Below are 24,620 nucleotides of genomic sequence, written 5' to 3'. Positions count from 1 at the left end.
TTTATTAAAATTTTCTAAAAGTTCTCTAACAAAATATTTCTAAAAATTATTAAAATTTGTTGGTCAAATTTCTTATTATCTTTTTTTAAAAAAAAAAAAAAAAACTTTAAAGTTATGTTTAGTTTATGGAAAGTATAAGGGAAAGAAAAAAATGTTGAGAAAAATTATTTCTCATGTTTGGTTTTCCTATGAAAAATATGAAAGAAAGTTAAATATAATTAAAATTATTAAGACATTTGTATATTTTTAAATTATTTAATCTTTATATAAAAGAGTTAAATAAATAAATAAAAGTTTAAAATAGTATATAAAAATATAATTTATTTATTTTAAATATATTTTTAATTTTTTTTTTACTTTTCCTCTTAATTTTCTTTCCCTTCCGACAACTAAACATAGCCTAAGTAAAAAATAAAATCTAAGATTTTCTTTTGTTATTTAATTTAATATTTTATAAATTCTTCTTTTCTTTTATAGTTAATATCAATAATTACTTATTTTATTGAATGATACCCATGTTTCCATTTCTAAAATATGAAAATTTATTTATATAATATAACATCAATGATATTTAATCCTATATCTACTCTATATAATATACTCATGCAACAAACACCAAGCATAACTACTACAATTGCTGTCCATTATGGTTGTTTCCTCTAGGCAGCAAACGGCTGCCATAGTTGCCATTCGTGTTCGAAGAGTACCTCTGGGCATCATTGTTGCCATAATAAATCCCCGGGTTTCCATAATGAATTGAAGCCAAGCCAGCGTGGTTGCCAAGATCTGTAAATCCGGTGAAGCCATTGTTGCCAAAATTAATATTCCTTGCATCAAAACTGTTGTTGACAAAGGCGCCATTCATTATATTAAAGTTATCCAGACCCTGACCTCCGCATTCATTCCCGACACAGTGTATAGACTGTTGAGAAGTGGGCCACGGCATCATGACACGAGGGTCCCGGACGGGGAATTGGGTATAGCCAACTCCTTGGAAGGGGTTGCTTTGTAGGGAAAACTGGTCATGTCCTTGCGGGGTTTGGAAGATTTCAGTTGTGGGCTGTGGCTGTTGGGTTTGGAGAGGCGTCTGGCTGCTATTATAATTATATTGGTGATTAATCCTATCTTCTCCGGAATCCATTCCGCCACCAACTGTGGGATGATCATTGGCCTCATTAGGGTTAAGCTCAAGTCTTGGAATCTTAGAGCTTGATGAGCCTGGTTCATCAAGCCCAGACTCATGCCGTGATCTTTTGGAGATCCTTTCCTCTTTCCTATATATTTTGCATAGAACACAGTCATCCAACTGCAAGCAACAAACAAACAAACAAGAAACATCATGATATATATTAGTCTGTAAAAGCGTATCTTAACATACAATATAGAATAAATGTAAAAAAAAAAAAAAAAAAAAAAAAAAAAAACTTAATATATACCCTCATATCATTGACACCACTTCTTCTTGGGGGCTTTGGAGGTTCAGCAACTCTGAATTCATGCATCATCCAGTTGGTTTTGACTCCGTCACGAGGACTTCCTCTGTAGAAGACTAAAGACTTTCGGTACCCCACCTTGCGATCCTCAAATTTGATCTCTTTATCAGCACCGGTGGCCTTCCAGTGTCCATTTGTGATTGACCTATTGGGACGTTGCCCATTTGGATATTTCCTGTCCCTTGGAGTGAAGTAGAACCATTCATCATTCCCGCAGGGCTCGTATCTCGCTGAGTAAAATCAATCAAAATAAAAATCAATTCATATTTGCAAATAATAACTAAAGAGAAGTAAAACCATGCTAAAACCCTAGTTCAAAACATCTTTGCAGACCATTTAAACTTAAAAATAAAAAACAATTCACATCCGCAAATAATACTAAAGAGAAGAACCTGCAAGTTCCTCAGGATCATAAGCATAGAGATTGACTTCTATGATCTTGTTCGGTGGCAATGGCTGATGATCAACCTTCTTCCTCAAGTAATAAACTATTGTCTCTGCATCCGTGGGATTAAATCTATACCCTGGTGGCAAAGAATTAAGATCAAAAAGCTCTCTACCTTCACTACGATTATTCTGCACTTCTTCTTCTACTTCTCCCTCTGTTGCTGTTGTTTGTAGACTTATATCCTCACCAAGTTCTGAATACATTTTCTTGAGACTCGGACTGAACCCAGTTTGAGTTTTCTCTTCTTCGCTCGTCTCCTTCAAGGGATTCTTGCTTTAGAGTCAGCCTGAATTTTCTCTTCTATGTCGTCTCCTTCTAGTAAAGATCCAATATAATACGAGCAGGACTTGAGGTCAAGGAGTAGTCCAATTTGAAATGAATTAGTATTGGTGGTTACTTTTAGAATTTGTTTTTTTTTTTTAATTTTTGTGATTGGTTGGAATAGATAGGATGTGTATCTTGTTATTTTTTTAAATTTTAAATTTTAAATTTTAATGAAAGTTTGTGCTTATCTTATATATATTTTTTAATTTCATTTAATTATATTAATCCTAATTTTCATCTCGTGGCACGATCAAATTGGTCGAGAAACATTGCCCTGATTCCAAGTATTTTGAGATAAAAATCAATGTCAAAATTGAACTTTGTAATTCTATTATTTTTCACTTTTGCCGGGCTTTAGGACTCGAAAAGAAAAATAAAGTGAAAACATTGAGGATTGAAATGCGCAATATATGTTGTAAAATTTATAAATTGTAATTATAAATATATTTTATTTATTATAGCAAAATTATTATAAATTAATTAATTTTAATTATCTTATTATATTTTATATACTAATTAAATACAAAAAATAAAATTTATAAATAAAATATTAATAAAAAGTAATTATCTAAATATCTTTGTTTTTTTTTTTATCTTTTTATATATTAAAATTAAATATATTACAATTTTAAAATTATCGTGTTTTTAGCTTAGTACATTATTGTCTAATATCACAAATTTATTATATATATATATATAACAATTTCAATATATATATTATTACTTATTTTATTTTATTTTAATTCTTTTAATATTTTTATAAATTTTAATCAAATTTTCGTTTCAAAACTAACATTCTAATATATTTGTATAAAAACCGATATTTTCATCCTTGGTAGCAACTACCTGCTATGAATCCATTTATGTAAAGTTAGAATTTAATAATACATAAAGTAATATAAGCCTCGTTTGGAATAACATTTGAATTTAGTAGAAGATGTAGAATAATAAATATAAATAATTTCTAGGATATCGACATCCATTGAAAGAGTACAGTGAAACCCAGGTTATATGATAGTATAAATCATACAAATGTAGGCATGTTATGATAACTCTGCTTTTCTATACACACAACTTTGGTCTTTAATTTCATATCTATATATTATCTTAAAAATATTTGTATCAAAAGGAAAATTCGGAGCATTTTAGGAACATTTCCACAAGCTGATAATCTCAAATCTCAGAAACATCAACCATAACAAAAGGCAGAGGACGATAAGGGTGGCCACCATTTCTTATTTGGAAGACTTAACAGTCGAGATTTAGGGACTAAAAAATTTCTTCTCCTTCAAGCTTTCCACCGTTTCCTTGAGGCTTTCTTCCAAGGGAATGAACTCGATGCCCAAGCTTTTCGCCTTTTCCTTGCAGATCTGGTAGGTTGGCATAAAAGGGTGGTCATCTGCACACCTGCCATAGTTATTTAACAAACAAATTACTAATTAGGAAATCATTTATTAAGAACAAACTGCAAGAAGGAAAACCAAAAAAAAGAAGTGATTTTGGTTCTCTGGTGTGTCTTCATCCCAAGGAGTAATGAAAGGACCCAAAATGTTTATCAATCATATGAGCAATGGCAGATATCACAAACACTACGAGCTTCAAATAAGAATGTGAGGTAAACCAAAAGATCTGGTCACTATTCTTTTGAAAAGCTAGACTAGAGATTGAGATCAATGGCAGATGGCAGATGGCAGTTTGGTTCAAGTTGGAGTAGCAGTTGAATGCAAGTTACCCCGTGAAATCACTTCATTGAACAAACTCGAAGATATTAATTTCTATGGAAAAGGAAAAAAAAATGAAAACCAACGAACCCGACAAACAGAATGACTTGTTTATTCAAGTCGGTGAAACAAGGAAGCATGTTATAGTGCAAACTCATATGTGAACAGGGCAAGTCTATCTTACTTCACTGGAAGCTGGAAGTCAGGAAAAAGGTCTTTCAGAATCTTCACGATCTCTGAGTAGTGTACAGTTCTCTCAGCCAGACAATATCTTCCATTGGCTGAAGGAATCTCAAATGCTTGAATATGTGCCTCAGCTACATCTTTAACATGAACCCATCCCATGGTGAAATTGGGAAATATCTGTGCTCCTGCCATAGAATAAAAAAAGACGTGAACAAAACAGGGGAAGATGAATATATTATAATTTCTCCCTTCTCAAAGATTCAAGAAGAGGAGAATATTTAATCAGTGAAGCAGAGATATGGTTGGTCATGTTTAATAAATATGAACTAACTGGTAAAGAAGAAATTACCATTTATTAAGTTCAAAATCGCAGCAGCACTTGCGTTAAGTGTTGGCTGTAAGAGAGGACCAATCACCATTGCTGGGTTTATTGTAACGATGTCCATACCTTTCTCTTTTGCAAATTTCCATGCAGCCTCCTCAGCCAAAGTCTTTGAAAGCACATACCAGAGCTGGAAGAAAACAGAAAGGGAGAAGAATATTCTACATTAATCAAATGAGTCATTGCCGAATACAAATTTGTATGTTTGTTCCTTCTCTTCCGGAAAAGGTACAAGCCCTGTGGGAAAGAAAATATATGATTTGTGGACTAGATATAGAAGATTGGCTAATGCATACAACTTCAGTTTCTCGGTGTTTTCCTGCCTATGCAAAATACACAAAAACCATAAACATTAAGCAGAAGTATAATGGAGGAGTGGACTGTTCAAGAGAAGGAATTGTCCGACTCATCAATTGATCAACAAAAGAATTACATGTTCAGATTCTCATTAATCTCATCATGGCAATATCCAAGGTTCAGTCTTCATAAACATCACTTTTTTTTCCCACATTTAATCCTACCAAAGAAAGAGAGAAGAATCATAGCATAGACACATACCAGAGCTTCAACTCCTTGCAAATATCTTGATTTGAAAACCAAGTCTCATCAACTACAACCTCAGGAGTTCGGGGTTTTCCACTGTATACAACTGCAGCTATAGAAGATGTTACAACCACTCTTTTCACTGTAGGGGTTTTTGCACATGAACTGAGGACATTAAGTGTTCCCTTCAGAGCAGGATCTATCAATTCTGCCTGAAATGAGGGAAATGGTACTGATAAATGTTAAATATTCAACCTTGCTTACTAGAGCTAAGATAATAGAGGCTCCTATCCTACAAAAATGGACAAATGCAATAAGGCATTGCATTCTGAAACAATCATCTAATATAACCAAATAGAAGAAGCCAAAACAACCAACAAAACCTACTAATTCACTAATAGCATGAAAGGTTACGAACTATGGTAACGACCTAATGAATTAATATCTAAATTAAGCAAACATCAAAACAGATTCTGATATTTCTTATCTGAAATATTATTACAAATATCTAACTGCCAACTTAGTCTTGTAAGTAGGAAGGCATATTCTAAAAGGCATTCTAATGGCAATATTGTTCATCCTTTCAAGAATTAGATAAGATAACACTGTAATGTGCAGATGCGATCTTACCAGCCATTATGTTCTGGATCCCATAAGAACCCTATAAAGATTTACCCAAAACACAAAAACAACAATCTTTTATTTCCTAGATGGAGAAAGTATTTGCCCCAATATGGACTTCTGTTGGTAGCACTTCTATACTCATATCCAATGTCAGCCATGAAGTTTAGCCATGATATGAGCTCAAGCAAGGTGATCAGTTCTTCCCATTCCCATTCATCACCATATGTTATGAATATGCATCTATACACCCATATCAGAAACACTCATACAAAAGATTATAATCACCTGTCACCAGCACTAAATTTTTAATATCCTAGGCTCAGGTTTAATCAAATTAATGGTATTAATTATTGATCCACTAATACATCTCAATTTCACCAATGACTTGGAATATCAATAAATAGTTTTAACATTGACATCTCCAACTATATCTAATAAACTATCTAAGACACGTCAAAATATCTTTCCATGTTGATACTTTTGCATCCATAACTCCATATTTTGAGACGAAATAACAAGGATTAACAAGAATAAGGTTACATTTCCACTCTTTGTTCCGCTTTTGGTTTACAGGCTTTGTTACCGGACCGGCAGGCCTGTAAAAGGGGAAAGCTTCTAGGTAGGTTTCCCAACTAAGGTTTAGGAAGGAGTTGTTCCATTGGTACCATTCCTGCTTCTCTTTTACCTACATATTACATAATCCACAGATAATTGAAAAGAGGCTAAAACAGAATATTGTTTTCGGTACAGATACTTCATTCCTTGCTCAAGGCTAAGTTGGTCAATCAAATCCATCCCCTTTTATCAATGTTAGGAAACAATAGCAACAATTAAGCCAACAGTAATAAGGTTAAGCAATGAACCTGTGGATCAGTGACTCCATGATAAAAGGGGGACGCTGTATGAAAAACACCAACACAACCTTCCACTATAGAATCAAAGGAACCTTCTTCCAGTAAGTTTGCTTTGAACAAATGAAGTCTCTCTTTTGCTCCATCAAGGGAAAGTAAATGCTCTGTCTTCTTTGGATCATCTGCATGAAAATAAAAGAACTCGTCTTAAAACACTGGTAGCCATAGCAAAGTTCATATAAGCTGAGCAAATATACAGTTATTCCCACACCTTAATTAACTGAAAAATGAGAACATGAAAGCAGGGTTTTCCAGTAATGAAGAATCAGACATACTGACAACCGGGAGATAAAAATGCCTTTTCATTTTGAGTTGCATCAAAGTATGCTGCAACTGTATCATGCTGCATTTCAAGGACAGTGCGTCTGGCAGATTTTATACATTTTATGAACACATATACCAGGTTGATACAGAGAATTTAATGTCCTCAAACAAGAAATTCAATGGTTATTTTTAATTTCAACTACAGACCACCTGTAATAATATGAGTATATAATTGATCAAATTCAAGCATTATCAATACATCAATTAGATTTATATCTTCAAAGAATCACGAATTCAATTTTCTTTAATTTTGACATGTAAATATGTTCTTGTTCTTTTTCCTTTTCTTTCTTTTACCTGCAACTTTATTTCTGCTTTAAGTTTAACAAGTAAAATATTAGTTAGGTGATTAAAGTTACAGGAAAACTTTTCCGGGGCACATTCTCTGGAAACAAACAGCGAAATTGCAGAAATATGAATGAGCATTTCCCTGACATGAGGCAATGATCTACTCGTTCCAACAGGAAGAAAAAGATCGCAAAAAAAGGAACAAGCCCATCTTCCCAAAATGCAAGTTAATCACTTGAAAAAGAAAATCGAAAACCAATCAATGGTGTAATGAAATAGTAGAATATAAAAATCTGAAATTTCACTGATTTCCATAACCTAAGACACTGTTACAGGGGTTTCAAATCTGGTAAATAACTTCCAAGGAGGGAAAAATCACACAAAATTCAAAAACCCATCTTCCAAAGAAAGACGATTGAATCTCTCTGAAATGGTGAACCAAACAACAAAGATCAGAACCCAAAAACAAGAACTGATAATACAAAGCAAACACAGGAAACCCAGGACCAATAACAAGCGATACAAATTAAAAACGGGAACCCCAGATAAAAAGAATCAAGAGTGATACAGACTTGGGTCTCGAACAGAGGCCTTGACAGTGTAATCACGTTGGAGAAGAAGCTTCACAAGCCATGAAGCTACGTATCCTGATGCCCCTGTCACACACACCACCCCACTGCTCATTTTCTTCTCTCCTCCTCCTTCCTTTTCGGTTCTTCCAATTCGATTCCTTGAGTCAACACCAATCCGGCTGACAGAGTTAAACTCTTATAATAGTACAATAAAAAGGAAGGTGGGACAATTGTGTTTTGTACGGTTAGGTATGGTACATATAAGTCGCATAATCGATGAGGATGGATATAAAATATGAAAAAATCATTATACTTTTTAAAATTATTTTTTATTTTAATGTTTGACAAATTTTTTTTATTGTAAATCATTTTTTAATAATTATTCTAAAATTTTATCATTTTTCAAAAACTAAATTTTTTAAAAATAAAATTGACATATTTTTAGTTATTTTTTATATACATAATTTTAAATATATATATTTTTCAAGATATTTGATTTTTAAATAATAATAATTTATTTTTATTTTTTTGAAAAATTATGTTTCTTTTTTTAAATCGCTAAATTATATTAAATTTTATTGAGGTTTACAAAAGAAATAAAATTTAAATTAATATTTTCCTACTCTTTTTTTTTTTCATAGCCAACAAAGTTATTTCTGAAAAGATAAAAAATTCACATTATTTTCAATTTTCACACTTTCTTTGAATCTTGAGCTTAAATGGTAAACTTATATGAACAAAAACTTAATTTTTTGGTCTAATAAGTGCAAAACACAATTGTCCCAAAAAAATTATACTTGATGTTTCCAAAACCAGAGAGGTCATTCCGAAATTATATTTTTTATTACCCTTTTTAATCAAATAACCTAATAAAAAAATTTTATATTATTAATTTAATTTGATTTTAAATATATGCCAAAATATTCAATATTTATGGCAGGTGGGTAATCCTCATGATCAACAGAGATCGACATTTGAAAAATAAAAAAATTAAAGGGTTGAAACATTAATAGAAAAAGAAGGAAGGTTTGAGAAATTAATAAAAAAAATTATTAAGTTTAAATTAATAATTTCAATATATAAATAATTTAAAATGAAAAAATTAAAATTATTTTTTAAGTGTTTTCAACATGATCTTTTATCTCATATAATAACAATATACATGTCGTACAATTATAAAATATATAAAAAAAATTCTAAAAAAATGTTGTCTTTCAAACATAGGAAAATTATATTTTAAAAATAATATCATTATATTAAAATTTAATGATTTATTGATTACTTTTAATGAAAATAAAGGATAAAACTAAAAATAAATTTAAAATATAGAAAATATTGGTTTTTATTTAAATTTAACTTATTCAATTATAAAATATAAATATTAAATTAAATTATAAAAATTGAAAAATTAAAAAGAATATAACTAAAAGTCTATTAATATCTTTATTGTGCTTTCTTTTAAAAAAAATTATATATTGCTTATATAAGATTTTTTATGATTTTTCTAAATAAAAAGGTAAAAGCAGAAGAAGTTACATCTCAAAATCTGATATAAAAAAAAGGTGTTACTTTAATCATTTCCAAATACCTTTTTTTGTCTTATAATTTTTTTAATATATATATATATATATATATATATATATATATATATATATGATAGTTAAAATAGATGATATTGATAGTATTAAAATGTTTAAAAAAATTACGTTTGTTTTAAAAATGAAAATTTTTTTATCATGCTCTTATTCTATTGCTAAAATATAAATATAAGAAAATGATTATAATAATAATAATAATATGAAAATAGGGAAATAATTATTTTAATAACTCTAATAATCTCATGAAAAAAAGAAGAAGAAAATATTAAAAAAAATTAAAACGAAATTGAAGAGGTGAAACAAATGTAACATTAAGACATCAAAATGAGAGAGTAAAATGGTGAGAGTAGTGAAAGAGATTAAATATATATATATATATATATATATATATATATATATATATATATATATATATATATATAAATGTCGAAGAATTATAAGTATGAGATCGATAATATATTCACTTTTCTTTATTTTTTTATTCAAGGGTATTTTTATCTTTCATATTTTATATTTTGAGCATTAATTATACTAAATATGTAGTCTTTAGGTCATTATCTCCTTTAGCTATACCTAAAGTATAATTATTCCTTATTTTTTTTTATAAAAAAAAGTATTATATTTCTATTACTATATGATTTATAAATCCAAAATTTATGAATCTAATAAAGTATTAATACACTTTGATGTCCTAAAAGATAAAAGATGTTTCAAGCATGTGATGATTCCCATAAAGAGTTGAATGGAGAAAAACAAAATAAGGTGATGATGTAATTATTGATCAAAACCACCATTATAGATTAGAAACTTTTTTATCGAGAGAATTCTTAAAACTTCCTTGAAAACCTCGGGTTTTTGTTTTAAATATATATAGGGTCTTGATATGTTGCCCAAAAATACCTTTTCAATAATATGAAGTTTAAGCTTTCTTTTAAAACTTATGTCCAATCTAATCCCTATTATCTAGTAGATATCATGTTGCCTTGTTTATTATTATTACTATTATTTTTAAAAAATTTCAAGTGAAATCATATTTTCAAAATGCGATAACATGTTTTCTAACACAGAAAAAACCACAATTCATATTTCCAAAATACATGAAAAATATGAACTCCAAATGTGATATTTATTTTGACAGAAGGGCTATTTTGGTCCAAATTTTAAATATTTAAGTATTTATAAAATTGTTAATAAATTATTACCAAAAGCTTTGTAGAACTTTCTTCTTCTTCTTCTTTTATTTTTTTATTTTTTTGTAGATACAAAAGCCTACAAAATAACCATACCCATATTCTTTTCTTTAGATACATGAATATTTTACCATACCCACATCTCCAAATTGCTTTTGAATTGAGGTTGGATTGGATTCAAACCACAGAAGCAGCCCATAGAGACACTAACCCTGAGTAGGAACTAAAATCACATTGATTCCATGATCTGCTCAGAATGTTTATACACACTCTGCTGATTTGTTGACTAATTGGATCATAAACAACCTCATCTCAATACCAAAATGAACCTAACAAACAAGGATTTCAGGTGCACATGAGAAGCCAAAACTGTATGTCCATATGACTATACCATTATAAACAAATTCACTGCCAACATGAAGAATCTGTTTGACAATCCTTTTCAAAAACACTTCTAGCATAAAAAATGCTTTTGAAGAAAAGTCAAGCATTTGATAAAATGTAGAAAATACTACTAAAAAATTGAAAGATTAATGTAGTGTTTCTTAAAAAAACACTCGATAGATGATTCTCCTAAAAACATTTCAAGAGAAAGCATTTCAATTAAAAATACTTTAAATGGATATACTCCCAAACGCACTTGAAACCAGCTAACAAGTGCTCGTACTCCCTTAGGTTGAAGATGAACTAGTATCCAGTTATAGAAGAGCATGGTTGAGAAGGAGAAATTAGGAATGATAATCATGTCTTCCACTGCTAGAGAAAAGCTTAGTCAGTTGTGATGAAGTCCTAAAATGCTAGTCACTGTAACAGAGGGGGTTTTTTTTTTTTCTTTGTTGCCTCAATTCTTACTTGCTCTACCACTGACTACTTTTTCTCTAAACATGCTCTGGTGTAGGCTTGATTCATTATTCATCATAGATGAAGCAATATAAAATGCCAAGTACAGGAAAAATTAGACCAGAAAGCAGAAAAATTAGTCACTGTAACAATACCATGGAAATGAGTTCCCATTTTCCGGAAATGGTTCCGGCATACTAGAATATTTCAATAGGATGATGCATCCAAAACTGAGGGACACCAATGAGGATGATATAGGTCACCACCATTATTTATTTAAAAGACTAACCATCAAGACTCAGGGACTGAAAAACTCCTTCTCCTTCAAGCTTTCCACAGTTTCCTTGAGGCTCACCTCCAAGGGAATGAACTCAATGCCCAAGCTTTTTGCCTTTTCTTTGGACACCTGGAAGGTCGGCACAAAAGGTTTGTCATCTGCACACCTGCCATGGTTGTTTAAAACACAAATTGTTAATTGGGAAAGTTATTTACTAATAATAGCAGCAAACTTCGAGAAGAAAAGTGATTTTGGTTCTGTGGTATGTTCCAGTTTAAATTCCTCGAAGAAGAGTCAAAAGCATCTCAAAGATGCAATGTGCAAAGATCAAAATAACGAAATCACAAGAAGCATGCCCAGTGGTCGGTATCACAGACACTGGCAGTAGTAGCTTAACAATAAGTGTTACAACACCCAACTAAGAAGTAAAAGGAAGAAAGAAAAAGTACCAAAAAAAATTGTTCATTAGCCATTTGAGAAGCCAGATTAAGATTGAAACCAATAAGATCCAATTCAAACTGGACAAGTAGTCAAATACAAGATATCTAGTGAAATTAGTTCATATAACAAATCATAAAAACAGAAACTATAGTTATTCAAGAAGTAGAACAGTTACTATAGCCAATAATAATTCAATTGTAAAGAATAACTTGAATTTTTCATTTTCTAGAGTAAAGGGATTAGTCTACTTACTTCTCAGGGAGTTGAAAATCAGGAAAAAGCTCTTTCAAAATCTTCACAAGCTCTGAGTAGTGGACAACTCTCTCAACCAAACAATATCTTCCACTAGCTGAAGGAACCTCAAATGCTCGAATATGTGCCTCAGCTACATCTTTAACATTAACCCATCCAAAGGATGCATTGGGAAATGTTTGTCCTCCTGTATTAGGGGGAAAATGCATGAACAAAGAAAAGAAAAATCTCATGTTATACTAGTGCCAAACCTTAAGCTTCTGCATCAAATATTTTGAGAAGAACTTGAATGGTTTTAGAGCAAATTGAATATTCAAATTGTACTATATAAATTTCTTTTATTTTCCATTCTTCTCTCACAAAATGGTATAATATAAATCAGGGAAGAGAGAAAGAGGTTAGCATAGAATTACTAAGGCTTCCTAATGAACAAAAATAATTGGCAAGCACATATTTCAGAATACTGCTGAATTACGAGTTGCCCTTTTTGAGGATTTAATGAGAAGGATATTTATTTAACGAAACAGAGATATACCATTTATGAGATTCAAAATTGCAGCAGCACTTGTATTAAGTGTTGGCTGTAAAAGAGGACCAATCACCATTGCTGGGTTTATAGTGACCATGTCAATACCCTTCTCTTTTGCAAATTTCCATGCAGCGTCCTCAGCCAAAGTCTTTGAGACCACATACCAAAGCTGGAAGAAGCAAAGGAGAACAACATCCATTAATCAAATAAGTCATTGCCAAATGCAAGTTTTTTGCATTGTTTCCTTCTCTTTTAGAAAATATAAAAAACCTGTGAAATAAAAAACCTATGATTTATAAGATTAGTGTTGTGGAAATAGTAAAACAGCAACAATTCTTTTGAGGAAAATCTGCATCACTATGATGGGCACCTGATTTTGTAATTACACAACATTGGTCAAAATTTTCAAGGAAGAACAAGATCAAGTCTAGAAGAGATGACTGGGAAATCTTTGATTGAAGAGACCTAAATAGGATAACTGAAGCATGAACAAGAGAACAAAATAAAGAAAGCCTCTCTCGATGCACATGCGTCTAGTTAGCAAAGGAGCCAAGTGTAGGACAACAGTGATATGCATAAGAATCAGATGCCAAGTTGCAAAGCATATGGCTTCCAATCTATAGAAGTCTTATAATTCATTAAATGATTGTTATAAAACACATAATATTACAGAGAATCTATTGTTCCATGTCTCTACAAAAGATCTGCAAATCATAAACGAAGATAAAGTACATTGGTGGCATGGAGAACCTCATGTCATTTAGAGAGAATGGCCCATTTACCATGATGCTAGCCTTATGTCTAATATTCCAAGCATCGCATTCCATATTAATTATTATCTTCCAATGGGCTAGGTCCCCTAAGAAGGACCTGAATATGTGATAGAAATGAAGCCCAATTTGCAACCTAAATCTCAGACCTGATATATCAACAACTTCCATTCACTCCTGTCAACCTGCTGTTTTTTAAAAGTTGATCCTAAAACTGAAGCCAATGATAAAGCAATTTAGAATAAATTTCAATACCCAAAAACTGAGAATGGGCTGTTCTGTCCACATATTAGAGAAGTCTATATTGAACAAACAGAGAATCAAGAGCAACATGTTTCCCTGTGTGAGCATGTCAATAGCTTCTGAGAGACTTGAAGCTGAAAACCAGTTCCAATAACTGGAAAAGATGTCACAGCAAAACATTAGATCCATCTATGTTTTCTGCTTATCAAGAAACCTCGCTAAATGTCTCCAAAACTGATACATTAGTGATGGCATAAGAGGAATTGATAACTTCAACAATGACAAAGTAAGCATTAATCCTTGGGATTAAGGTGAGTCAATTTTCCAATTACACATTCCTCATGGACAAAGGCAACAAATGTATAATTTGAATCTAAGAACCCAGTGATCCAGTCAAGTCAATTCCAGGATCCTTTCCATCTAAAAATGTTTCCTTTGACGTTCAAACACTGGCTTATACAAACCAGGTAGGATTTAATTTGGGAACTTGTATTCAGATGTTTAAAAACACAAGGAGTTATTGTTCTAGTGAAATTTAGTTGCATTTTGCTGAACTCCCTGTTTACAACAACAGAAATGATGAAAAATGACAAGAAATTCTTCAATAAAACTGCTGCCTAAAGTCAGAATACATGGCATTGTTCCCACCAAAGCTACTTGTATTTGGTTAAGCTACCTTTTACTCATTTGTGAGCAAGAAGGTCTGCAGTTACAATATGTTTATTTAACTGTGTCCAAGCTGAATGTAACTAAAACATTAAATAAATTCTTCATTCAATTATTCTTTTTGTAGGTATTGGGAAAAGAAACCATTGATTAATAAGTTAACAAACAATTTGCTCCTTCAATTATATATGATCTTGTAATGGTAACATTCAAGGTTCGTATGCATATATTAATTCCTAATACTTCCCAACTGAAAAGGGAAGAAAGACAAATTATAGCACATATACATACCTGTAGCCCCTTACAAAAGTCTGGATCTGTAAACCAAGTCTCATCAACCACAACATCAGGAGTTCTGGGGTTTCTATTGTATGCAACTGCAGCTATAGAAGATGTTACAACCACTCTCTTCACAGATGAGGCTTTCGCACATGAACCAAGGACATTAAGTGTTCCCTTCACAGCTGGATCAATTAATTCTGCCTGAAACAAGGGAAACAGTAACAGTTTAAACATTCAACCATGCTTATTTCAGAGCCAAGAAGAAGATACAAAGTTGCCATTACAGCACTACATCCTGAAAAACTCAGAACAAAATCACCATTCAGGTCTTGTAATAGAGCAAAATTACTATTAAGGCTCTGTAATACAAAATATAGACTTTTTCTTTTTTACTACAGCATCAAATTGGATGGCTAAACCAATATCCCAAATAAAAAACTCTAAAACATACATGCAGGGAATTTTCAAAGATATAAGATAAAACCAGCAAAATATAAGGGAGAAAACACATGGAAATGTTTATGGTATCTCCTCATTACATATTAACCTTAGTTGAAGACAATGTTCAAAAAAATCATCACTGTGATGCAGGATGGCCTTAGAGCATTTAGGCTAAGAACTTGAAAACAAGAGAATGGAACATGAGAGAGGGAGAGAGAGCAGATAACAAAGAGAGAGAGAGAGAGAGAGAGAGAGAGAGAGAGAGAGAAGGGCAGATTCTTAACTGATATTTCTTATACAAACAATAATCCCAGAACAAATCCAAGTTTCCCATTTCTATTTTTGTGATATATACATCATAATAACTGCCAAGAACCAACTTGCTCTCACAAGAAGGAAGGCAGATTCCAGAAGGTATCCTTATAACAATATGACTCATCACTTTAAGAATTAGATGAGATAACACCATAGGTATGTGGGTAAGATCACACTAGCTCTAATGCATTTGTTCCCATATGAACTCCACAATGACTCAGAAAAGAGTATGACCATGCCAATTGACCCTCATGACATACCATTTTTAAATGGAGGATGGCTATAAAATATTCCATCAGAATATTCCATCAGCACTAAATTTATAATTTCCAATTCCCAAGACCCAAGTCTTTAGGCATAGAATGAACTTAAGGGAAGGTAATCTTTTCTTCTCATTCCCCTTCATCATCATAAGTTGTCAACATCCATATATGCACCTCTGATAAAAAAATATCCATCAATGCACTCACACCCAGTTTGCACTGTCCTGACTCAAAAAAAAAAAAAAAAAAAGGGGGCCATTGCCATCACACTTTAATATCCCAGACTCAAATCCACTCAAGGTAATAGTAATAAATACTGATACTCGGATATCACCACCAATATATTTCCAGCCTTGATATTTTTACATTGATATCTCTATATTTTTAAAGCTGAGTATTATTGTCTGTATCAATATTCTATTCCTCACTCAAGGTGACACATTGAGTGTTTGAAGCCAGATTTTCTAGCCCTTTAGCCAATAATGATAAACAATAGCAACAATGAAACCAGAAGGCAAAACAGATGATGAACCTGTGGATCTGTGACTGCATGAAAAAAGGGTGAGGCTGTATGAAAAACACCAACACACCCTTCCACTATAGAATCAAAGGAACCTTCTTCCAGTAAGTTTGCTTTGAACAAGTGAAGTCTCTCTTTTGCTCCATCAAGGGAAAGTAAATGTTCTGTCTTCTTTGGATCATCTGTGGGAAAATAAAACTGAACTCAATTGACAAATCAACTTAAGAAATGTAACAATAGCACAGTGAATCAAGCTAAACAAATTTTTAACATTTTCAATAACTTGATTCACAGCAAAAAGAGAATGTGAAAGCATGATTATCCAACTGAACATGCCCAAAACCTAAAGATGGAATGCCTGTATGCTGCAATGCTATCATACTGAAATTATGCAAATATCATGAAAAATATGGTGAATTTAATACCATCTTTCCTCGCTCTCTCTCTCTCTCTTTCACACACACAAATCAATGTTGACCTCTTATTTATACAAATGTTAAAATAATGTAGAGAATTTAATGTCATATTTCCTCAACCAAAGTGAGGAAAAAAAAAAATCAATTCAAACCACTCACCATTCATAATAATATAACTGATCAAATTCAAAATTATCAGCACATTGCCGAGATTTATATCTTCAAATGATAAAAAAGTTCAACTCGGCCAACGTTGATCAACAAAATGCACAGTTTTCCAGAGAAGCGCATCTTAAAAATATTTCCTGGTATTATAAATATGTTATTATAAATATTTCCTGGTATATCTTAAAAGGATCCTGTCATTTTTCACTGGTCAAATATGAATCGGAAGGCAAAGGATTATGAAAAGGCTTTCCAGGATACATGTTCTGAAGAAACAAACAGCAAAAACGGCGAAATATGAATGGACCATTTCTCTCCCTACAGGCAACAATCTATTGGTTCCAAAAGGAAAGAAAAAGGATGACACAAAAAATTGCACAAGCCTATCTTCCTTAAAATGTAATTTGATCACTTGAAAAAATTAAAACCCAATTAATGGCGTCATGAAACAGCAAAGTAAAGCTAATTTCCTTGACCCGAGGCACTGTAACTGGTTAGAAATCTGATCAACAACTTCAAAACCCAAAAACCCATCTTCCGAAAAGGCAATTAAATCGTTTGGAAATCAAAATCCAGTATTACAGTTGAATAATCTCATTGACTAAGAGTATTACATTACTGGGGCAATTACAGGAACTGGGAATGCCCTCCTTTGCTTAAAACTGCGATGATCAAACAGACTACAAATCATGGCGAACCAACGCATAAAAAATGAGAACCCAGAAAGAAAAAATGATAACCCAGAAACAGCAAGCAGAGGAAAACCCCGAATAAAGAGAGATGAGAGTGATACAGACTTGGATCACGAACAGAGGCTTTGACAGTGTAACCACGTTGGAGAAGAAGCTTCACAAGCCATGAAGCTATGTATCCTGATGCCCCTGTCACACACACCACTCCACTGCTCATCTTCTTCTTCTTCTCCTTCTTCTATTCTCACTGCCGTCTTCCAATCGGACTCTTTCACTCTTTATCGCTATCAGGAATCATCACATTTATTTGGGTCCCACTCAGATAATTTCCAAAAATGATTTTTTTTATTAGTTTAATTGAAAAGCGAGTATAAAATCACATCAATAGATCTATAATTTTGAAATTTTCTTGAGTCTAACGTTTTTCCCTTTTAATTAGCGTATTTTACTCCCATTATTTCTAAAAGATTAATAAATTTATAATTCTTTAAATAGGGAAAATTATATAAGCATACATTATTTACCAAATATATATATAATAAAAAAAAACGTGAAAAGATGATTTTAATGAAAAGTATATTTTAAGAAAAATAATTTTTATTTTATGTATTTTAAACTATGTCTACCAAGCATACCGAAAATATATTTACATGTAATTTACTTTACATGGAAATAACTTTTTTCGATTTTTTTTCATCATATTTTATAAATAGTGTATATTTTCATAATTTTCCTTTTAAATATATGAAAAGGAAGAGCTAAATTTAGCTAACTTATTTTCACTAAAAATAGTAAGATAAGAAAAATAATTTAAAAAAAATATTTTTGGGTTTGTAAGAAATATTTTGTTTGACACAATTATAGAAAAGGAAGTAGCAACGAATTTTCCCCATTGGCCTTAAGAGTAGGCGGAGAGTCTACTTCAAGTATGCCATCAAATATGACGACATACTTGGCACTATTAGACAAACTTTCAATTCTTACCTAACTTGAGAATGCAGCCGCCCTTTACACTTCCATCTTGGCTTTATCAACAAAACATAAAACAAAATAATCTTTTGCAAAATAAAAATAAATAAATAAATAAACGAGGAAAGGAGTGGGTTATATGAGAGGGAATTTTATTTATTTTTATTTCATATCAAATTAAAAGGTGATAATCAATTAAAATTGATCACATAATGACATAAGTTTCATTTCTTCTTATTTTGACAATAGTTTTAATTTTGTTTTTCACTAAATCTCATATCTTTGTCATCTATGTCTCTTTTTTTAGTTAAATTGCATTTCATGTACCTCATTCCATTTTATTTGTGGTTAAGTTTTGTTTATTTGTACATTTTTTTAATAAGATAGATTTAGTTATGCATGTAAGGGATTCATATTAAAAGTTCAATATAATATCGAATATATATTCAAATTATAAATGTATTCTTGATTAGAAGTACCTAAAAAGGGTAGGCAGAGTGAAGTCGTGATGGATGTGAATAGGTATCTTATAATTCATGCCAAATTTTGAAATTTGAAATTCAATTTTTTTATTTCATAATTTTGACTAATTCATTTCAATTAATTTATCCCCTTTTCATATCTATAATCGGAAAACAAAGATAATGAAATGTATGTCTCTTCAGTTATATATCACTTGTATAACACATGAATTGAGTACATTAGGAATTACATGAAATATTTAGGTTATGAGTTGCTTACACATTGATAAGTGGTTTACAACCGGTTTATGGACCTAAGTAATTTATTAAAGATTGTAATGCATTACCTTCTAATTAGAATGATGATTTATTTTGATCATTGAAATGAATTTCTCATAGTAAGTACATTAATGTGTATGGTTATATATTCGATAGGATCTATAGTGAGTCGTGACATTAGTTATTAAGTAGTCATAACTTCATCAAACTACTATGCTACAAAAGCTCTCAACTTTAATATGATATTATGTTAGTTCTAAGGTTTTCATTGACTTTAACATATAGATAAAACACTAAGGTAGTCATATATTTTAAGTCATTATTGATTAAAACAAGTGATAACAAATATTTTCAAGAGATACACTATAATATATCATGAGATTAAGATAGCGTGTTCCCTTAGATGATTCTAAGAAATTGTAATCGTGAAATGTGTGTGGTTACAAAATTCATTAAGTAGGATAAGACATATATCATTTGTGGATTAGAGTATGTATGTTGATCACAAAATAATAGGATTCGAAATTCAAGGATTATAGAAGTATTTTTGTGAAGTTGATAGATACTACCTTGTTAGATTATGGTCACCAACTCATGGTTATATTGCATGTAGTGAATAGTAAGTCATACACTTAGAATTTAATTAAATAGGATTTAATATATTTTCATTCTGTATAATATAATAAGATATTAGAGTGTAATTGACTCTTTTTAATGAAATATTGAGTAACTTTAGAATTGGATTATGAGTGAATTAGTATTTTTCTGTCTCAATGGTTCCTACTCAAACTCACACTCTTTGTTAATACAAAATTTTGAGGGATATAAGATTTAATCATACAGTGTGCATAAAAGCATTTTAGTAAAAATACTACCATAGAAAAACATGAATGATGTAACAAAATAAGTTTCCATTAATAAATTATTCATTATGATTTCTTATTTTTGTAAAGAAATAATACTAAACTACCTCCTAATTATTCATAATCAGTTCATAAAATTGGGCAATCCATTAAAGATAATACTGCACTACCTTCTAATTGAAAGGATAATTTATCTTTATCATCAAAGTAGGTTTTCCAAAGTGAATACACTATTGTGTATGGTTACATATTGGATTAAATCTACAATGAATCATGACATTGGCTATTGGGTAGACATGATCTACTAAGTTACTATGTTGTATAGACTCTCAACCTTAAGAAAATATTAAGTTAGTGTTGAGGTATTTAGTAGCTTTGACTTTTGGTGAGATCTTAATATAGTTAAATTCCTTACAAATTGGATCACTTTGGATTAAAGTATATGACAATAGATATTCTAAAGATATGCACCATAATATCTCATAGAGTGTGAGATAGTGTGTCCTTTTGGGTGACCCTAAGAAAATATGTTCATTTTTAAACTAGAATTTAACATATGTTCTTTGTGAGTTTAAGTATGTCAATTGATCACATAATAGGAGAGGATCTATAATTCAAGGATGATAAAAATAATCTTGAAAGGTTGATATCATTTACATTGTTAGATTACAAACATCGATTCATGAGAAGACTGTATATAGTGGATGGTAGGTTACTTATATCTTATTGTAATTTACATAAGATACTAGAATGTAGATGACTTTTTATAGTGGGATGTTGAATCAACTTTATAATTGTATTCTAAAAGAGTTAATATTTTCCTACGGGTCATAGTGGTTTTTTTTCGAGCTCATATTCCTTTATGACATGATTTATGAAGGTTATATGGATTTTTAGTTCACTTGTATGCATAAGAGCGTTTTAGTAAATATGTAAGGTTGCACAAGAGCTTGTAAACGATATCTTTGGATTAAACTAATTGATTAATTGAAGTCCAATTGTACTAATTAATCAATTATAACATTTTTTTAGGCTAGATTATGTGATTCAAGCCCAGATAAACATAAATTACTTTAGTTTATGGGAAGCCTACAAAATACCTTTCTTAAGGGAGCTTCACTTTTGCTTCCTATCTACATAGAAAGAGCCCTAACCTTCACTCTTTGTTAGATCTCTATCATTTGAATGTTTGGATTCAAAGAGGCGTCATCAGGTAGAAAACTGTGTTTACGAGATCTTCTACAATTTTAGTGTTTTCTACACCAATATGAATTGATTTAAGAACATCCAATCTAGGTAAACTCTTCAAACGCATTAGATCTAGATTTTGTAAAGTTTTTATTGCCTATTTGATTCCATTGCTAGGATCTAGAGAGCCCTAGAAAGATTGCATGCACCTAATTGATTTAGGGCTAAAAAACGAAGTAATCCAGATTTCTCTACAACTATTATCAAACCCAAGATTAGGCTTTAAGCATGCTAGAATCCTTTCTAGGATGTGCTAACTTTGGTTTCCGTCTCATGGCCCAAAAAGATGAATCTATGGGTGTGCCAATTTATATGTGTTCATTGAATGGATGAGTTGTAATTTTAATCTCATACATGGGTTGTACACCCCATAAGGGGTTTAGGATTTTTTATTGGAATGTAAAAGATTCTTGTTCCATAGATTGGATGTAAACTTTGGTTTGAAGGAGTATAGGTTTTTGCTTTCAATGTAAAGGCTGATTTTCTATTCTATGTGACCCTTGAGATGTATGGAGGTAATCCAATCGATCATAGAACATCCATGGTGGATTCCCAACTGGAAAAAGGTTAGATTTCGAATGAAAAGGTGGTTGAAGAAGAGTTTGGATGGCTCTTGAATTTGAGATTACAGTGGTAGTGCTTGAGCTACTAGACCAGCATTTGAGTAGTCATCGAGTGCTCAACTGCCCTTAGATCTAGAACACTTCAAGCAACTCTAACGACAGAAAATTGTAACTTTAAGGGTTTAGAGGTATTTTAAGGGTTTTTTTTTTCTTTCTAATTTTCTAATGCTAATTTTTGTTGTAGGTATCTTTGGTATTTTTGGATTTTTAGAAAATCTAAAATTTGGGCTTACCAAATTTTCATTCTCATGGGTTTTTATTTTTCCATATTTTGTCATATTTTTCCTTATTTATGCATATTTGATATATGACATGATTTTTGGAAATATATGTAAATTTGGATAAAATAATTAAAAAGTGGATTTTGGATTTCCATATGCAAACTAAATTTCCATGAGAATGAATTTCCAAAATAAATATTTATTTAAATTGGAAGTGTGCTATTAATAAATTTTTATATGATTTTTTTTTTTTATTGGAAGAATGTTTAGAAAATCTAGTTTGAAATAATATCTCAAAAAATGACTTGAAATGATTGTTTAGATTTCTCATAGAACTTAGAAGTAGCTTCGAGAGAGACCTATATTTTCCATGAATAATTAATAGGCATACCAACCATGCCAACGAGAAGAGGAGACAATTTAAAGAGTCAAGGATCAACAAGCCCCACATATCCACCTCCCCACACTCTAATGGATTTTGAAAAAGAAACCAGATCACACTTTTATACAGTTCACATGGGTTTGAAAATGAGACGATGAGAATTCCATTTGTATGAAAATTGATAAAAGCAAAGTTCTTTTCTGAGTGCAGTGCTGTGCATGCATGGCTGTATTTATTTGACCCATTCATTCACTGCTCTTTATATTCTCACAGGTGGTTAGCTGTAGACATCAATTTTGGTTTCCACCCATTAATCCAAGAGGTGAGTGACAGGTTTCTGAAAAAGCCTCTTCTTCTACAGTTTATGCAACTCCCTAAGATATAATTTTTATTTTCTGATTAATTCGTGATTTAATTTTATTAACCCCATTAGATTTCTCATTCAAATCTAAACTAAATTATATTAGAAAAAAATGACCTATAAATAAATCATCTTGTACTATCGAATTTTCCTAAAAATTTAAATTTACAAAATTTGGGTTCTAATATTCCTATCAATCCAAATTTTAATATCATATTGAATTACCAATTTTCTTAAAATTTTGATTTTATAGGATTTGAGCTTAATATGCGTATCATGTTGCTTAATAAATCAGACTACCTTAATTTTATGTAATTTAACTTAGAAATAATTTTTCCAGTGAATTTAAAAAGTTATTATTAAAAAAAATTGAATATAATTTATATAAATTGTTTCTAAATGTTCTCTCTTATTTCTCAATCAAATTTGGATTTTTTTTTTTTAAATATTTGTTACTCAAAAATGGAAACCAACAAAAATCATGAATACACATTTCATGATGAAATTTAAAAATTCATGAATGTTACTTAAAAATTGAATGCACATTTCAATCACAAATCATAGATGTAAAAACAACATACAAATAAGGGATGTAACCAATGAAATTTGAAATAGAAAATTTTAACATTTGCCTAAAACCAAACACAATTAAGAACCCTAATTGCTACCCAATTACTAATTTTTTTTTAACTAACTATATGATTAATCATCACAATTTTTTGTTATTGTAATCCACTTTGGTATTTTGGGATATTTAGAATTATGTTAAATTACTGTTTTTTTAACTTATTAATTTTCAAATTTTTGTCTTAATTATATAAAATAATAATATATTAAATTTCGATATTTTGAGAAAATATATCAAATTTCAAATATCTTATCTTAGTTATATAAAATAAAAACATAATAAATTTAAAATTTTAAAAATATATTAAATTATTATTATTTTTAAAAAAAAAATATCATCCCTCAAAATTTTATCTTAATAAGATAAAATAAGACGAAACAAGTAATTATTTTTTGTAAAGATAAAAAAATGTTTATATAGTACATAATACCATTCAAATATTAATAAAAATAAATAACTAAGGGTCTGTTTAGTAACTGTTTTAAAAAATAGTTTTTGAAAACAGTTTTTTGAAAATTATTCTCTAATGTTTTGTAGAAAAAAAAACTTGTTTAGAAACCTGAAATATTTTTAACCTATTTTTAATATTTTAAAATTTGCTTTAAAAATAACTTTTATGTTTCATGCTTTATTTTTTTTAATCATTTTAAGTATTTGTATAATTATTTTTAAAATAGGTATTAGAAAACAATTGAAAACAATTAAAAGATATTATTAAAAAATACCATGTATTATATTCTTAAGATAAAATAGAAAATACTTTTTTGATATTAAATGCATTTTTCTAGCTTTTTGTTCTGAAGAATAAAAAATTGTTCTCGAATACAGTTATCAAACAAACTCTAAATATCTTTGGAAGCACAATGTCT

General features: G+C 30.5%; 3 protein-coding genes across 3 annotated transcripts; all 3 read right to left on the bottom strand.

Annotated features, from left to right (window-relative positions):
* Positions 1 to 628: 628 nt before the first annotated feature.
* LOC117917090 (NAC domain-containing protein 18-like) lies at positions 629 to 2,144 on the bottom strand. The gene is made up of 3 exons (XM_034833316.1): positions 1,886 to 2,144; positions 1,437 to 1,723; positions 629 to 1,306 (listed from the first exon to the last, which is right to left on the bottom strand). Exons 1-3 carry the CDS (start codon positions 2,142 to 2,144, stop codon positions 629 to 631), a joined length of 1,224 nt encoding a protein of 407 aa, XP_034689207.1.
* Positions 2,145 to 3,254: 1,110 nt separating this feature from the next.
* LOC117916147 (cinnamoyl-CoA reductase 1-like) lies at positions 3,255 to 7,994 on the bottom strand. Its single transcript, XM_034832022.1, has 6 exons — positions 7,817 to 7,994; positions 6,585 to 6,754; positions 5,113 to 5,309; positions 4,522 to 4,679; positions 4,171 to 4,357; positions 3,255 to 3,672 (listed from the first exon to the last, which is right to left on the bottom strand). Exons 1-6 carry the CDS (start codon positions 7,926 to 7,928, stop codon positions 3,528 to 3,530), a joined length of 969 nt encoding a protein of 322 aa, XP_034687913.1. The 5' UTR covers positions 7,929 to 7,994; the 3' UTR covers positions 3,255 to 3,527.
* Positions 7,995 to 11,507: 3,513 nt separating this feature from the next.
* LOC117916146 (cinnamoyl-CoA reductase 1-like) lies at positions 11,508 to 17,974 on the bottom strand. The gene is made up of 6 exons (XM_034832021.1): positions 17,822 to 17,974; positions 16,456 to 16,625; positions 14,914 to 15,105; positions 12,950 to 13,112; positions 12,415 to 12,601; positions 11,508 to 11,887 (listed from the first exon to the last, which is right to left on the bottom strand). Exons 1-6 carry the CDS (start codon positions 17,931 to 17,933, stop codon positions 11,743 to 11,745), a joined length of 969 nt encoding a protein of 322 aa, XP_034687912.1. The 5' UTR covers positions 17,934 to 17,974; the 3' UTR covers positions 11,508 to 11,742.
* Positions 17,975 to 24,620: the final 6,646 nt, after the last annotated feature.

This window comes from Vitis riparia, chromosome 6 (genome assembly GCF_004353265.1).
Source record: "Vitis riparia cultivar Riparia Gloire de Montpellier isolate 1030 chromosome 6, EGFV_Vit.rip_1.0, whole genome shotgun sequence".
In the NCBI taxonomy this organism is placed as follows: domain Eukaryota; kingdom Viridiplantae; phylum Streptophyta; class Magnoliopsida; order Vitales; family Vitaceae; genus Vitis; species Vitis riparia.
This window is presented reverse-complemented; position numbering and strand designations above follow the sequence as displayed.